The sequence below is a fragment of the Pseudochaenichthys georgianus genome, chromosome 17 (assembly GCF_902827115.2).
Source record: "Pseudochaenichthys georgianus chromosome 17, fPseGeo1.2, whole genome shotgun sequence".
NCBI lineage: Eukaryota > Metazoa > Chordata > Actinopteri > Perciformes > Channichthyidae > Pseudochaenichthys > Pseudochaenichthys georgianus.
This window is the reverse complement of record NC_047519.1, coordinates 8,620,131-8,636,978: the sequence shown is the minus strand read 5'-3', so window position 1 is coordinate 8,636,978 and position 16,848 is coordinate 8,620,131. Positions and strand designations below refer to the sequence as shown.

Sequence of the window (16,848 nt, the reverse complement as noted above, 5' to 3'; positions counted from 1 at the left end):
GTGTTTTTACCTACTTGCATTTCATATTGTATTCATTCAATGAATGCATATGCGTACTGCCCCTTTAATAGCTATCATCATCATCATCATCATCATCATCAACATCATCAGGTGTAGTTACAACGTGCTGTGCATACATATTCACAGGCATTGCTGACCCAGTTTCTTTAATTGTTTTGATGACACAACCCTTTGTTTATAACACTTTTCCTCTGGCTGCCTTTTCACCCACTTACTGACACACTGCTGCAGAATGTCAATAGTAATTAGGGTACTTTTTCACAGCTCTGTTAGAAAAATATCTTGAGTGGATATTTGGCAGGGCCTCCATGATTTTTTGTAAACTAGATTTTCACATCTATTAACTTCTATGACATGTGTTATCAGGAATTACTTGGATGCCAAATAAAGTTGGGGGCAGTGGTCCCATTCTACTTCTTAGCCCCCCAATTTAGGATTTTCTTACTATGTTCTTCGTCTATGATCTCAATACACACCTGTAAAGTTCTGTGACTGCATCTTGCATGGTTGCGATCTATTATGGTTCCTAAATGTGTCCATTGTCAAATAAATGACCAGCTCAGAACCTCCTCTGTGCTAGTTATTGCTACGCTAGTGGCCTCCAGGAGTACTTTTTGCCCGGGTGACACTCACACAGACTCACAGGGTGAAAACAATACCAGCGTAGCTCTTGATCTTAACCTATAGTTCCTAAGTGATTTTACTTTGGGGAAGCAGTGCCGTATGTGATCCACTCCTGGTGTTTCTTAAGTGTAAAACGTACTCATTTTCTTTCTTTTCTTCTCAGGGGCTGAGAGTTCCTGCTGAGGACAACGGAGCTATGAGGGGCTTCTGAAAACCTCTTGATCACATGGGTAGGATATCTAACTGTCACATGTTAATTGTAATACACGTTTCAAAATGATGGCGGAATAACTACAAACTGATACCGGTTAGTAAAAACCATGAATTAATGCTTTGACAAGTGTACAGACAAGACGGCAGGCGAAAAACCTTTTACAATGCGTGTTTTTCGGAATGGAGATCGGATCAATCAGGCTAAACTAACGTAGTAGCTGCTCCGTCCACATTCACAACAACGGCATACAGACAGAAATAAACCAGTGACTGTATTCGCCATGACACAGTAGTGCTGGGGGGAAACGATTATTTCGAAAATGATTAATCGGGCGATTATTTGATCGATTAGTTGACTAATCTAACGAATATTTTTCTGTTGTTCAATTCATAAAAAACGTAATGTAAAAAAAAATTGGGTGTAAGATAGGGTCCATACAAACAAAGTGTTTATTATTAAATAGTTTATTACGCACATAATTTTAAACCGGAAATTGACAACAATAGGACAAGTCCAACAAAGATTATACTAAAATGTAAATCATTTGCAGACGTCCAGACCATTTAAAAAATATTGGGTATACTCTGGTTCAGTACACCTTCTCTGTTGAAATTCCTATAGGATACTGTTCAAAGAATAGCTGTGCAAATATAGAAACGGTGATGGCCTTGCACCCCATGTATGTTGCTTAAGTGTGTGCAGAAATGTTTTTTTAGAACGTGTTTATGTATGTCTTAGCTACTTTAAGAAAACACATATGTTGTATTGTTATTTTAGGTCCACAGTATGCAGATATCTTTGGTGCCCTTCTTTGTTTGCACAGTTGACTCCTTTTTATGCTGTTTTTTTACACCTGTTTGAACTATTTAGAAATATATAGTGGGTGGTCAGCTTGGTTCAAAGTCCAACAGTGTTATGCGGCTTTCACACCAGCGCTTTTCAGTTTCTAGCTCCGAGTGGGAGCTTTTCTGGTTCAGCTCCGGTTTCCCTTTTCAGCTCCCGCTCTGTGCACACCGCCCACTGGCGCCCCAGAGCTGCCCTTGCTGCGTCATGACGTCACCGTTTACATCGCTGATTTGCCCCCCAACGGCAGCTCACAACAACAACAACAACTGCGTCAAGTCGATGATCGTGTTGCTTTTAATCACACGAAGCCAGAATAAATTGAATAACGACTTCTCCAACCTTATACTTTTCTCCGGAGTGCCGTGGTTCATTGTTTATTAATGTGTTTCTGCAGCATTTACCGACCGCTGCAGTGCTGCTCGTCCACGGGAGTTTATTCTCCCGTTAGCTCCCGGTTAGCTCACACTGCAGCGGCCGCTCTAAAGTATTCACTGTCCGACTCACACAAGCAGCTGATGCATATCCCCAGTTCCCTTAGCCTAAGTGAATGTGTGTCAGTCTGAATTGACACTGTTTGGTATCACAACGCTGTTATGAAAGTTTCTCTGGTATAAAACGGGTGATGTTAGCATAGCAACCGAAGCTAAACTGACTACTTGCATCCGATAGCTGCTATAATACAAAACAACACGTCTGCCTCTCTCCACAATGATCGATAACAGCGAACGGATGGTCAAAGTAAGGCACAAATAAACAGAATCACACGAAGCCTGGTTAGTGTTGCCTGACTTTATAAAGTGTGTTTATAAGCACTACTGCTTGTAGGCAGGCATAACAGTCGACCCATGTTCAGGGGAGGTGGGTTTAGTTTCCTGCACGCCTCGACGTAAGAGAGACGTAAGCGACGTCACCTCTTAGCTCCAAAGCTCTTGCCTCTGGACCGACAATTTTTTGGAGCTGGAAATGAAGCGGATTCCGGAGCTAAGAGCCGGCGCAGCTCCGGTGTGAACTGGAAAACCCGGCGCTTTTCAGGCTCTAGCTCCGAGCCGGAGCTGAAAAGGCGCTGGTGTGAAAGGGGCATTACTTGTTGATCATTAAGGGGGTTAAAAGGGAAGAAGAAAACAACAAGACAAAATGTGGCAAAGTATCCAACCAGGATAATGATTTCATCATTTATATGATTCACTAGTGCAACAAAGTAATTTTCATGTTATTACTTCTCATGATTAATTGCCTGCTTAATCATATAATGAAGCGCACTGGATACTCTTGTACTGATTCACAATCATGCATATCACAAATGACAAGATTGATCAATGAGTGCTCCACTCCAACGCCGATGTTAAAGGGGCCCTATGTTGTAGGGCTGTGCAATTAATCGTATTTTAATCTCGATTACAATTTTGTCTTGCAACGATTACGAAAACAACGTAATCTAAATAAAAGGATTATTTAGCTGTGTGCGCTTTCGCCCCTCCCTAAAAGCCTTCTTGGCCAGGTTGTGAGTGACAATAGTTGTGAGTTCAGCGCGAGCAAAGATGGCAGAACAAGAGCAAGAAAGGTAAAATGAATTTTTTAAACGTCAACATTTCAGTTGCGCTGACAGGCGACAGAGGTCCACAGTTTCCCCGCAGTGAGGCCCCCCCCCCCCCCCCTCCCGTTGACAGTTCACGAGTGTGCTCCCTCTACTTCATCCACCACATCACAGTCATCAATTAAAGACGCTTTACAGTGCAACAGCCTACTCAACCAGCTCGCAAGGACACAAAGATATAACAGAGGCCATCACATTCTACATAGCTAAAGACATGTGCCCAGTTAGCACCATGTGTTCTTTGCAGGTGTTTGTTGAGGTTTGATTATGACTGATTTTAGAAAATAACGAAGTAACGGGTGTCGGGGCAATGTTAGTAACTGTAGTGTGATTACTGGATTATAAAAGTAGCGCGTTACACTACTCCGTTACCGACAAAGTAATATTATTACAGTAACGCGTTACAAAGTAACGCGTTACACCCAACTCTGGTTAGCACGGTAAGCAACCAGGGGTTTAAGCAACTGGCTAACTTTTTAGCCAGTTGCTTAACATTTTTACCGCACGCACGCACGCACGCACGCACACACACACACACACACACACACACACACACACACAGAGAACGTGCTCCGAGGTGTGGTTAAACTTTACCCGTCTCGATGTCGACAATGCTCGTTACCAAAAGTGCAATAAGAGTTTAGCATGTGAGGGCGGTAACACGAGCAATTTGTCTAAACATTTAGCTAAAGTGCTCCACATCCAGACGGAGGAATGCACCGGACTGTCTTTCTAGCAGCTCTGTAGCTCCATCCACGAGGAACGTTTCCACGTCAGGTGTTATGTATGCTAGCAGCAACACACAGAGTTAACTCAATTATACAAACATGGGTTAATGATTAGAGGTAACTGAGTTATTTAGTTTGTTAAAGTCATCAGATTATTTAATACGATTTGTTAAAGCATTGTTGTTTCTTTTGATGTGAAATATTATTTATTTAATTTAAATAAAAAGCAATGTTAGTTTTGTTCACAATTTGTTTAGTTAGTTTACCTTCTTTTTTTCTCCAAAAGAACCGATAAGGGTACTGTTAAAAGACCGGACCAATAAGCGGTATCGATAAAAGTAGTAGTACCGTTAAAACCTTAACGATATCCATCGCTAGTGTCAGGGCTCTTGACGGATTCTCACGTTCACAAAAGAGTCAGGTAATGCACGTTATGTCAGCAGAAGAAGAACTGGTCAACTTAACCTGTTAAGCCTCAAGGTCCCCCTCGCAGCATGGTACGCAAGTACCAGTGTCTTGAAGTGAATTCTAGCAGTTACCGGAAGCCAATGAAGGATTTAATATTCAATTGAATTTAATATTCATTTGACATGTTAACTATATCGTAAAGCGCTTCATGGCAGTAATTGTGGGATGATACATTTTCAAAGTATCACGATATGTATCGGTTGAGTATCGTTATCGTTCAGTGGTATCGGTATCGTAAAAAAGTCAACGATATGCATCCCTAGTATCATCACTAAGTGATCCGAACTAGCGACAGGGGAAGCAAACTCAAGACATCACAACACGTACTTTTACGGGAGATCGTCTCACCTTAGCTGTCAATCTGATCAAAAGACTGAATCGTTTAATCCATAGGTTGATAATGTTTCTGTGGAATATTTTTTTAATTTATAATCCATAATTCCATTTTTATCTAAACATCGGAGAGTAAAAGTTAGCTGCTAATGGTAGCCACCAGAGTTATCGCAGCTTCCGGTTTTGGCTATGCGTCAGTATCGCACACACATGACCAAATAAGGAGTATGTGGGAGTTCCCCTCGATTCCATTGGCTCTGACGGTTAGAAAGAGATGTCAATCAGCAAAATCGAGCAAGGTGGGCCAGAGGTCAAATCCACCCAAATGACCCCAGAAGTGTTTTTTTTTGCTAAATCTCTCTTAAAAAGGTCAAATTTCACTTGTTTTGCATCAATCTTGATACAGGGTACTTATTATAAGTTGTAGTTTGGATTCCTAAAGCTTTTAGTCTACCATCCCATCATTCAAGGGTGGTTTTCACAATCATTTATTTTTTTGGACGGACACAATCATTTACATTTTTTTACTATGTTCAATCTGAATTTACCTTAAAATAAAAACATCTATATTGATTCTGATACTTCTTCATCCAACTCACAGGTGTAACCTTGCTTTGAGAAAAAATATTATTAATTTAACCCTTTTTAGAAGGGAAGATATGGTCATTTGTTCTGGGAATGTCATTTTTGAGCCTGAGACCTGAAAAACAGGCTCGCGGCTTAACAGGTTAAAGAGCTCTGACCCTGTTCACTGCTCCTGCGTCACTTGCATAGTGATGACATTTGCCGGCACCCTGTCAAAACAGGCTAGTGTCTGAAATGCAACGGTGCAATGTGCGTGTAGTGCACCATGACTACACTGACCCTTAAAAGACCCTGTAAATGAAAAATCAATCTTTCCCAGTTCTTTTTTTATTTAATATTATATATTTAGTTTTTTTCATTAAGAAACCTGTCTTTTGCCTTCCTGTAAAAGTGTTTAGATATTGATAATAAAAATAAAGCTTTATTTGCACATCACTTTTCTACACAGGATGTTGCTCAAAGTGCTTTAACAATTTACCCACATTCAGCATGTATACATAATACGCTCATATATAATTGCAAACCACTTCTGAATAGGGCTGCACGATTTAGAAAAAAAAATCTAATTGCGATTTTTCTGACAAATATTGCGTTTCGATTTGCGATATTTGTTTTCAAGCGACCCAGCGGAAGTTTATTGTAAAATGCGGCCATATCTCCGGCTAGGAAGGTCGTATCAACGTGCTCCCGTCTCTAGCACCCCCGCAGCCCGAGCTACGAGTGAAAGAACTAAACTTACATGAAACTTCCGTTGGGTTGCTTTAAAGTCAAGCTTCAGTTTAAGGTTAACCCTGTAATAGATGTAGAACATGTGATGGAGCATTACTAACCTGACTCAGATGCTTTGTTTCACCAAAGCATCTAGGAAAGCTCCATTGGAAGCCATTTGGAAAAGTATTTCAAAAATACTTTGCAGGTGATTGGATCAATCTGTCTATCACCTTCTATCATGGGCCTCTTTTGATTGGTTAACAATGGCTAGTACATGTGGTGCACAGCACTTCTGAATAGTGTGGATGACTGACACACAAGAAGAACAAAACAAAAACAAAAAAAATGGAAGAAAAAAAAGGAAAAAAATCGCAGGCTTTGACTGTCTGACTGTCACACAAACAACGTCCTATGACGCATATTGAGTTAAAAAGCATATTCCGTGTTTTATGTACACAAACAAAATGACGACACAAGCAATTCGCTGTATTCTAGTGGTAGAACTTCAATTTGAGAAAATACTAGCCATCAGGATTTTTTGACCACCATGTAAGTAGGGCTGTGCATCTTCACTGGTCTCACGATTCGATTACGAATATCCTGTCAACGATTCGATTCAATTCAATATCACGATTCATACCAATGCGTTGCATCCTCAATTTTCTATATTACTGCACATGGCTTTATTTTTCATCAATGCATACATGCAGTAAATACATATGAACTCTCTTTTTATTATTTAGAAAGTGCTTCAGAAATCAATAACATAAATGTCTTGACATTAATTTATAAACCAAAATAAATGAATTGTATAGGTCTAGCCTCCCTATATCTGTGTGTGAAGTGGTTCCATCTTCAAAAACAAAAAACTAATGCTTCTGCAGTCTAGCTGCAGCCAACAGTCTTCTGTTAAAAAAAGGACACTGAATGTCCTGAATGTGGCATCACACACAGGACTTGAGTCTGAACACAGCAGACAACAGGAGTATTTACAACAGCATTTAACAACTAAAATACTGCATGTGGGTGCACACTTACATTCTCTGTCTTACTGTTACATAAATCCCATGAATGTATGAGATTAAATTAGCTTCATTATATCTCAGTGATTAAGTGAATAACAAAGTTTCTATCGGGTCACTATCAGCCTGTCACTCATTATTTTCAGGGAGGGGGCGGGGCTTGGAGGAACGGAGAGGAGACGGTGATCGCGGAAGCTTTTTTCCTCCTGCCTTCACAAACTTTACACACGTATATATCGTCTGAAAAATGCTAGAGGACAATCATACTCTGCAATCCAAGACTTAATTAAATCCACCAAAAACCTGACATGATTGTAACGCGATTATTTTTGAAAAACATAAATCCCTGTCTGTGTCTCTGAGCCGCAGCGACATGCACGGAGTGATTCAGAGCGGGTCCTTCTGCTGTTGGTTCTGGACTGGTGTTGTTGTGTTGGTGGATAAAGCAGACTGCTCCGTGTTCGGTGTTGCTGTACTGCTGTGCCGCTGTTTCCCTGATCTCTGCGTCACCGACCGATTTGATATTAAAGTGACAGAAAAAAACGTTATAGTAAAGCCGCGGCCGGAAAATCAGGAAGCAACGTTACTACGCTATAATCGATTATCTTCCGTCACTGCATCGATACCGAATCGTCTACGTCCGCATTGCAATGCATCGTAGAAACGATTATTTTCAACACCCCTACATGTAAGGGATGTCAGGTGGACTTCTTCCAGGGCTTTTGGTCCAGTTGATCTTGGACTTCAGCCTTTGGGATGCGGCAGCAGGGCAGGCAGGCGTGATGGAAACAGTTGATGTTCTGTCCGCCATCCAGACCCCCTTGTTTATTTCCACTCTCCCATTTAAACGGTGCGGGTTCCGTGTGAATAAACACGAAGCCCAGATGCAAGCACTTTAAGATCTGCTACTGCTGAGCTTCAAAACCAATACTTTATCCCACAACACCCAGCCTGCCTCATGAAGGCGGCAGGTAATTATTTCCAGTTGTAGGTTAATGAATTGAAACTGGTGCCCTGCCTGCAGCAATAATGCTTCTACAGCCAACACACACACTAGAGAGGAAAGGCAAAACTACTAAAGCCTTCTTTCTGCTCAGGTCAATGGTCTGTAATAAAGAATCATCAGTTGCATTTTTTTTTTGTGCCTGATTCCCAAAAAACACTTTATATGCTGCTGCTAATTGGCCATCTTTGTCTGCTCGCAGACTTTCCCATTGTTGGGTTTTATTTATAAATCTCTGCTTGGGTTGGTTCCCTCCTACATTTGCACATATGTGTCAAAGAGAAAGTCTATATGGCCTGCGCTCCCAAGATTTTATTCAGATGCTGGTTCCTACAGTGAGAACAAAACTGGGAAAAACAGCTTTTAAATATGCTGCCCCCACAGCTTGGAACAATGTACAGAAGGAGCTGAAACTCTCAGATTTAATCACTATGGGGGAATTCAGGTCCATCTTAAAGGACAGAGAACACGACACCATTGGTAGATGTGAGTGCTCGTATATCCTAAAATCGTTTTAAATGTTGCCCTGTGGGCCATCTAAGCTAATTTACAGATGGCCCTGAGCCCAATAGAGATTGCCCTGAAAAATGCGTGTGGACAAAATGGCGCGAAGGGTTTGGTCTAGAACAGGGGTACTCAAATACAAATCTTAAAGGTCCAAAATAAATGTTTCAATAAGACAAAGGTCCGTTTATTACGGTCATTCAAACTTTTAAACAATTGCAACAAGATTCTTAACACGAGGTTGCAAAAACAAAAATAATCTGTATGCAGCCGTTTCCAATAGCCGCGTTCACACTGCGGTACTTTTCCCACAAAGGTTCATGCGAACTTAGTTCATGATCGTGTTCACACCAAAAAGAGCCGGTACTAAAGGTAGTTAATGCGAACCTTTTTACCCCCTCGAAAGTCCCTGCTAGAAAGCAGGGACTTTCGAGCGGCTCTTTTTTGAGAAAAGAGCTATATTCCTGATTGGCTGGGCGAATTGCAAACCACGCCCCGTAAAACTCCCAAAAAGTGTTCTGAAGCCGCCATTTTATTATCCTCGCATTAGCATTATTAGCATTAGCATTAGCCCAGCGCAGAAACGCAGAGAGACTAACTTATGGCAACACAAAATAAAACATGGGAGCGGTGGAGATGAGGAGGTGTCGGTGTTCTGGCGATTTACTCGGAAGGCTTCAGTAGAAGCTGCTGGGACTCCCAGCAGCTTCTACTGAAGCCAGTCCCCAACTCCGGGGACTTCCGGCCGGGGACTTTGGGCGGCCTGAAGTGGGTTGCGGCCTGCCAGTAAACCCAAAGCAGAAGAAGAAGAAGTGACGTCAGCGGCTTCATTTGCCTAATCCACCCCCAGGGACTTTTTCTGGTGTGAACGCGATCTGTACTTAGTTCATGCGAACTAAAGAGTTCACATGAACTAAGTTCGCATGAACCTTTGTGGGAAAAGTACTGCAGTGTGAACGCGGCTATTGTTATTGTGTCTGTGCTTGACCCCTCAGAGTCGCAGTGTAAGAGCTGCACAGTTTTGAATAAAGGCAGCTGCACTCTTTTTCATTCAGCATTCCCATTATTGCTTTATAAATGTCTTCCCCCCTTGTGTGTCCACTGAGGTTCGTCAGGCCCAACACATCTTCAACAAACTCCCCCTTTGCCTCATCATAAAAACTCACAAACACCAGCAACTGAGCAATGTCAGCGGTGTCAGTGGACTCACCCACAGCTAAGGGAAATGCACTGTGCATTTTTTATTCCATCACAAAGCTGATTAATCAAATCACCAGCCAGTATTTATGTTCTTCTGGTTGCTGTGGAATCTGAGAGGGGCATTTGCTTGATTTGACCTGTTATTTCCTCTTTTTGCTTGCCTTCAACATGGTCTCATCACTTCAGTCATGCATTCTTTTATACTTCAGTTATTATCCAGTGGAAAGTCCTTACCTACTAACCTAGTTAAATCAAAGTGGTTACTTTTTTTTGGCTGGGCAGTGTAGTTTTACACACCGTCTTATTTGACTTTCTCAGGACTTAAAACTGTTTTTTGGGGGCAGACCCCCTCAAAGAACAAAATATATTTACACACGTAAGGTCATCATCTTAATAGTTGTGTATGCTCATCCGTGAGCAGAGCATCAAGTTGAAGTGTATTACAGCTGAATGCGGCGATTACCATCTTGTTCAGCAAAACGCCTCACAAACGTATTAAGATCAACAGCTTTAGTGCGTTTTGATTCAATGCTGAGTACAGCCAAACTGAGAGTCTCTTCTCTGTCAGTGTAGACCGCAAATACCTCATTCCTTCAGTGATTGGGTCCGAATGCTTCTCGTTTTGCGCCGTCCCGTTCAAATGAAATCGCCGCCAATCATATGTCCACACTCGCGCCAGGACCGGGGGAGGGGTTACATGACGTGCATCTTGTGCTGCATTCACTTGCACTCGGACATTAGAGACTTTCTCTCATAAATGTCCGATGAGCGCTGTTTGCAGTCTATGGACATAGCGGATCATTTTGACTCGTTGCGTTGTGGCGATGTCTCGCAGATAACACAGATAATACATATGAAAAGTATAATTTGCTCAGAGTCCAGAGACAGTTGTGGTTCGGTCCGGATCCGGACCGGAGTCCGTACTTTGAGGATGCCTGGTCTAGAACATTTAGATTTTTGCAGGTCTTAAATGCTGTCTGGTGCATTCTCTAGTCTAGACTGAATTATAAGATGAACCACCACAATATTATATTGTTCAATTTTATTCTTCATTTCACTTGTTTGTTCTTGTTTGTGTTTGCTCGCTTGCATGCCCTGCATAGCTATAAGAAATACTTAAGTTGTTGGTCAAGACCTTTATATATACAGTCTATGGTCGAGACACTTTCCATCTGATGAAGGCAAATGCCTTCCCATCAAGGTTTCCGCTAGGATTTTTTCTCGCCGGTCAAATGTCCGGACAGAATTTATTTTACCGGACAAATTTGAAACTTACCGGTCATGTTTCAATAATAATAATAAGAGTTGTGTAGCAGAGTTTCCGTTAGCAGGTAATTACCGGACTAGGACCGGATATGCTGATGTTTAAAACTCAGTTAATGGGAGTCATTTTTATATTGCTTCAGTTTATAATCGTAACAGATCGAAACATTCAGATTCATTTTTCAATAAATGATTCCACAAACAACCTAATTATTACATTCAAAGAAACTACTTGTAGTAGATGAAGTACATTATTCAAAAGTTTAAATTAACTTTGAATAATAACACGGGAGAAACGGATCCTCTCTTTTCCCCTCTCCCTCCCTCTCTCTCCTGACAGCCGGTCAGTTTCTCATGCAGCGCGCTAAACAGTGGGCGGGGCTACAGGTGATTATGCAGCAGCTGATCTGATCTCTCTCTCGCGTCTGGTTACACTTCACTCGCATTTATGTCCATATCGATCAGATCCAGCTCTCCTGATCGGCCTTTACACAGATCAAACTATTAAGAGTGAACATCGGCCGATAATGACCGGCGGTCGATCGATCGGAGCATCGGATATTTTGACCGGCAGGTTTTGAATTTACCGATTTTTATTAAAAATGTACCAGCTAAAAACCGGTAATTGCCGGCTAACGGAAACTAGGGATGCCAGTGATTATTCGATTATTCGAATATTCGTTACAGTCTCCATAATCTAATATTATTTTTAAAAATCGATTTTATTTATATATTTTTTTATTATTATTTATGTATTTTTTTTTTAAATTCTGGCTTAGTTTCAACCAAAATATAGAATAATGCTAATAATAGTAATAGTATTAATAATTGTAAATGGCCATTGGTCACACCACCAGTTTGTTTTACTGTAAACTTGGAGGAAGCCTGCGTGCAGAGCAGACTGCTGCTGCAGCACGCTACACACCGACCCCACACTCCCTCCCACGTGCGACTAAAGATGAACAAAGCGGCAGGTAAAAAGAGTTCCTCCTCGTGGAACTACTTCGAACTTACAAGTCCAAAGGAAGTTAAATGCAAGCTCTGCGAAAAGACGTTGGTCTATCACAGCTACAATAATACAGGCTACAGCCTGTATTAATAATAGCATTGCAATACATAAATTGCTATAATAATATTTATTGCAATGCTGCTATTATTAATACAAGCTGTAGCCTGTATTTAATAATGGCAGTATTGCAATAAATACATTGTGCGTGCATAGCACATCTCCAAATAAAGGCAATGGCAGGCACTTTAGAAAATAACAAAAAATAAACAAACATCATGTTGATGTCGGTCGATTAATCGATTATTATTCGCCAGGGCTGCCGAATAATCGATTTTGATCATGGTCAGTTTCTGGCAACCCTAACGGAGACCCTGCTTCCCATATGTAAAAAAGTAGAAAACATTACATTCAGTTGTAACTGCCAAAACAAACATTATTTACACTATTATGGCCCCTGTTAAAAATGTTTGTAATGTTATCTACTGTAAGTTGGTCGAATGAATGCCTCCTCATCCGGAAGCTGACCGAGCAGCAGTCGAGAGGAGCCGAGTGCATCCGCGTAGCACTCAAAATGGCGACGTCAGAGTTCCCGTTAGCCGGCAAATCTAAATCTCTTCGGTCAAAATAATTTCCCTTTAGCGCAATACCGCTTCAGTTGTGCCACTTATGTGACAGACAAGAAGAGTATGTGACAGACAATACTAGTCAATTATAATGTCTAACACTTAAAGGTGGGGTAGGTAAGTTTGGCACAAACTTATCTCGTGCCCTCATTGGTCATGTGCGCCTTCGTGTGTGTTGGAGGAGGGGCTCTGTAAGGAAGTGGCCGATTTTCAAATTCTAGCACACAGGGTTCCGGTGGGCATGTAAACAAATGCATAATGCTGCGCTATACTTTGTGGCCTCACCCAGTTGCATAGCGACACTTATTGTTTAGGTGTCTTTTAATAAGCAGGTAGTCCTATCATTAGCTAGAACTAGCTGGATCTGATCGATATGGACATAAACACGAGTGAAGTCTAATCTGACGGGAGAGAGAGAGAGAGAGATCAGCTGCTGCTGACGAGTTGACACGCAGCTCTGCATGATCACATGCAGCGGTGAGCGGACAAAACACACACTTCAGGTTAGAATATCACACGTAGTTATTTTAATTACCTCTCAAACTACCTAAACTAGTTATAGATATGTTTAGTTTTACTGTCGGGTCACTCATTACTGGATCCGCGAGCTGCATGATACTGGCATAATAGATTGCCCGATCGGGCAACCAGCAGGTGAGGCTTCATTGCCCGAGCTACATACTAGATGGCCCCGGGCCATCGGGCATTCCTTAATGTCGAGCCTTGATATATATATAACACTCCCTGCTCTGTGTTCTTTTTTTACAGACTCCTATCCTGTGCTGACCAAATGGTTTAATCACAAGGACTAAAAATGAGCATAAGCAGTGATGAAGTAAATTTCCTGGTTTACAGATACCTGCAAGAGTCAGGTAAGTCTTGCTTTCATTTTTCAAAAGTACAATTCTGTGAAAAGAGCGTTGCGTTAATGGAGCCTAAAACCCAGAAAGTAGTTAGCATTTCCCCACTTCCGGTGTCCTTAGGCGCTTTCACACCGGAGTACTTTTTCCGTGTACTTTTCCCTTTTAGTTCTGATAGTTCCTGAGATTTTGCGTTTACACCAAAAAGATCTGGAACTAGAACTTAGTTCATGAGATCCTTTTCCCCCCCTTTTTAGTGCCTGCTAGAGAGCAGATACTTTCATGGGAGAAAAAGGTTCCCATTTCTGATTGGCTCGGCGAATTGGAAACCACGCCCCGTAAAACTCGGAAAAGTTTTGTGAAGCCGCTAGGGCTGCACGATATTGAAAAAAACTGACATTGCGGTTTTTTGTTCCCCTGCGATATATATTGCGTTTTTTTTAACCCGTTAAGCCCCAAGGTCCCGGCGGGTACTTTACTTTTTTTTTCACGACACTGTCTCAGGGGATCTTAATATTTAAGAACCTATTAATGTGTTATACCAGATTAACGGAAATAATCTCAGCTAACTGACGATACAAACAATTTTTTCCAAAACAAAACACAAGTCTCATAAGAAGCATCTAAATAAATGACCCCTGAGCGAAAAATGCTAACGGACTTTGGCACAGAACTCAAGATAAAAGTACCCTTATTACTTATTTTAGCTGCACATACAAGATATCCGATTAAAGCTGAGGTTCCACAGATTATTTAGGTATATACAGGCATGAAAATCACTCACCTTTTGGCGAAATTCGCCGTTTTGAATCCAAAATAGGTCGTTTGTGTGATTCATGTAGATCTGCAATAAAAATATTTTTGGGGTATGGGGGGGTCTGGGACCCCGAGTAATCTGCGGCCGCGAGCTGTTATGTGCCATCATGACACGCATGGTGTTCTTTTTTTATATATTATAATGCAGCGCGAGCTGTGTGCTCGAGTCTTCCTGCCTGTCGGCTCTGCTGCTCCGCGATGATGGTCTAGCTTCAGCAGCCATATTACCTATGGGTGCGTTAGTTAATATTAACTGTGCGGTCCGGAGTCACTGTGGTACAGACTGGACCGCTGGTGAACAGCTGTTAGAACGGGCCGTTCAGGTGTTCAGAGCAGAGCTCCCTGTCGGAGCGCAGAGCGTGATGTGCACTGAAAAGTTTTTCTGTCGCAATATTATCGTTGAGCTAGCTAGCTAGCATACATTGTCACTATCTGCTAACGTTAGCTTTAGCCTTAGTTTTCTAATATTTTTTTTTTCATAGGCTATAAACGGAGGTGGTATAAGTATAGATCTTGTACTTGAGTAAAAGTAGAAGCACTCAGATCTTGTAATTGATTAAAAGCAGAAATACTCAGATTTTGTACTTGAGTAAAAGTAGAAGTACTCAGATCTTGTACTTGAGTAAAAGTAGAAGTACTCAGATCTTGTACTTGATTAAAAGTAGAAGTACTCAGATCTTGTACTTGAGAAAAAATAGATGTACTCAGATCTTGTACTTGATTAAAAGCAGAAATACTCAGATCTTGTACTTGAGTAAAAGTACAAGTACTCAGGTCTTGTACTTGAGTAAAAGTAGAAGTACCACAGTGTAGGAAGGAATACTCTGTTAGTAAAAGTACTGCATTCAAAATGTTCCTCAAGTAAAAGTAGAAAAGTATTCTCATCAAAATATAGTGAAAGTAGCGACAGTAAAAGTAGTCGTTGTGCAGATTGGTCCATTTCAGAATAATATATATGATATGTTTTATAATGATTGATCATGAAAGTGTTCTGAAAGCTGGTAAAGGTGCAGCTAGTTTGAAGGACTTTGTATACTGCAGGGTAGCTTGTGGATTTACTCCAGGTGGAACTAAAGTCTGATTCAACACTTGATTAGATTTCACATCATTCACATCTGTAAAGTAACTAAAGGTATTAATACATGTAGTGGAGTCAAAGTACACCATGTACCTCTGAACTGTAGAGGAGAAGAAGAACAAAGTAGCAAAACATTGAAATACTTAAATAAAGTACTAGTATCTCAAAATTGTACCCAAGTATAGTACTTGAGTTTATGAACTTAGTTACTTCACACCAGTATACAGATAGAAAGACTAAGCCTTGCACAGAGGCATGAAAATAAATTTTCAAAATGCTCAACAGTGCTGCCAAAATTATAAACTGACTGCTACACAATTAAAATAAATGCTTTTATATATTTCTATTAGATGTGACTCTTTAGCGTTTCTGTTATTATTAACACTGCTGCTTTAGTTGTTCTGACTGCTAACATCCTGTTATTCCTCATTTTAAAGCCGATATTCCGTGGGGTCGGGGGGCTCGGATCCTTGTCACCTTTTCCATACCTGATGAGATTGCATCCCTGATAATACTTAGTAAGGAGGCCATAATATTCTGGGGGAGCATGCCCCCGGACCCCCCTAGAGGGATAATATACTTCTCACCTTTTTCACCCCTGACCTGTTTTCATGCCTGTATATAGTATCATCACTGAGTGATCCGAACTCGCGACAGGGGAAGCAAACACAGACATCACAACACGTACCTTTACGGAGCTTCTAGGGAGATCGTCTCACCGTAGCTGTCAATCTGATCAAAAGACGTGTTCAATGGCATTAAAACGAGAAAAAACGCAGCCGAATCGGGTAATCCATAGGTTTTTAACGTCTCTGTATAAAAAAAAAAAAATTGTATGTAAACATCGCAGAGCAAAAGTTAGCTGCTAATGGTAGCCACCAGAGTGGCTGCTGCTTCCGGTCTTGGCTTTGCGGCAGTCTAATACACACATTACCAAATAAGGAGTGAGAGTGACGCGTAACCAAAACCGGAAGCTGCATACACTCTGGTGGCTACCATTAGCAGCTAACTTTTGTGCTCCGACTTTTACATACAAATGGAATTATGGATTATAAACAATTGCTTCAAAGCCACAGATACATTATCAACCTATGGATCAACCGATTCAGCCGCGTTTTTTCTCGTAATGCCATTGAACACGTCTTTTGATCAGATTGACAGCTACGGTGAGACGATCTCCCGTAAAAGCTCCGTAAAGGTACGTGTTGTGATGTCTGTGTTTGCTTCCCCTGTCGCGAGATCGGATCGCTCAGATACTACTTAAATAATCTGTGGAGTCTCAGCTTTAATCGGATATATTGTATGTGCAGTTTCGATAAGTAATAAGGGTATCTTTATTTTGAATT

General features: G+C 41.2%; 1 protein-coding gene across 4 annotated transcripts in view; it reads left to right on the top strand.

The window, feature by feature from the left end:
• The window catches only part of tbl1xr1b (TBL1X/Y related 1b), a 60,591-nt gene that overhangs the window by 1,681 nt on the left and 42,062 nt on the right, over window positions 1–16,848 (top strand). For all 4 annotated transcript variants that reach the window (XM_034104369.1, XM_034104368.2, XM_034104370.2 and 1 more), the window contains exons 2-3: window positions 809–875; window positions 13,517–13,620. In XM_034104369.1, the coding sequence (XP_033960260.1) occupies window positions 13,563–13,620 (58 nt within the window). In that variant the 5' untranslated portion in view covers window positions 809–875; window positions 13,517–13,562. The remainder of the gene's footprint in view (window positions 1–808; window positions 876–13,516; window positions 13,621–16,848) is intronic.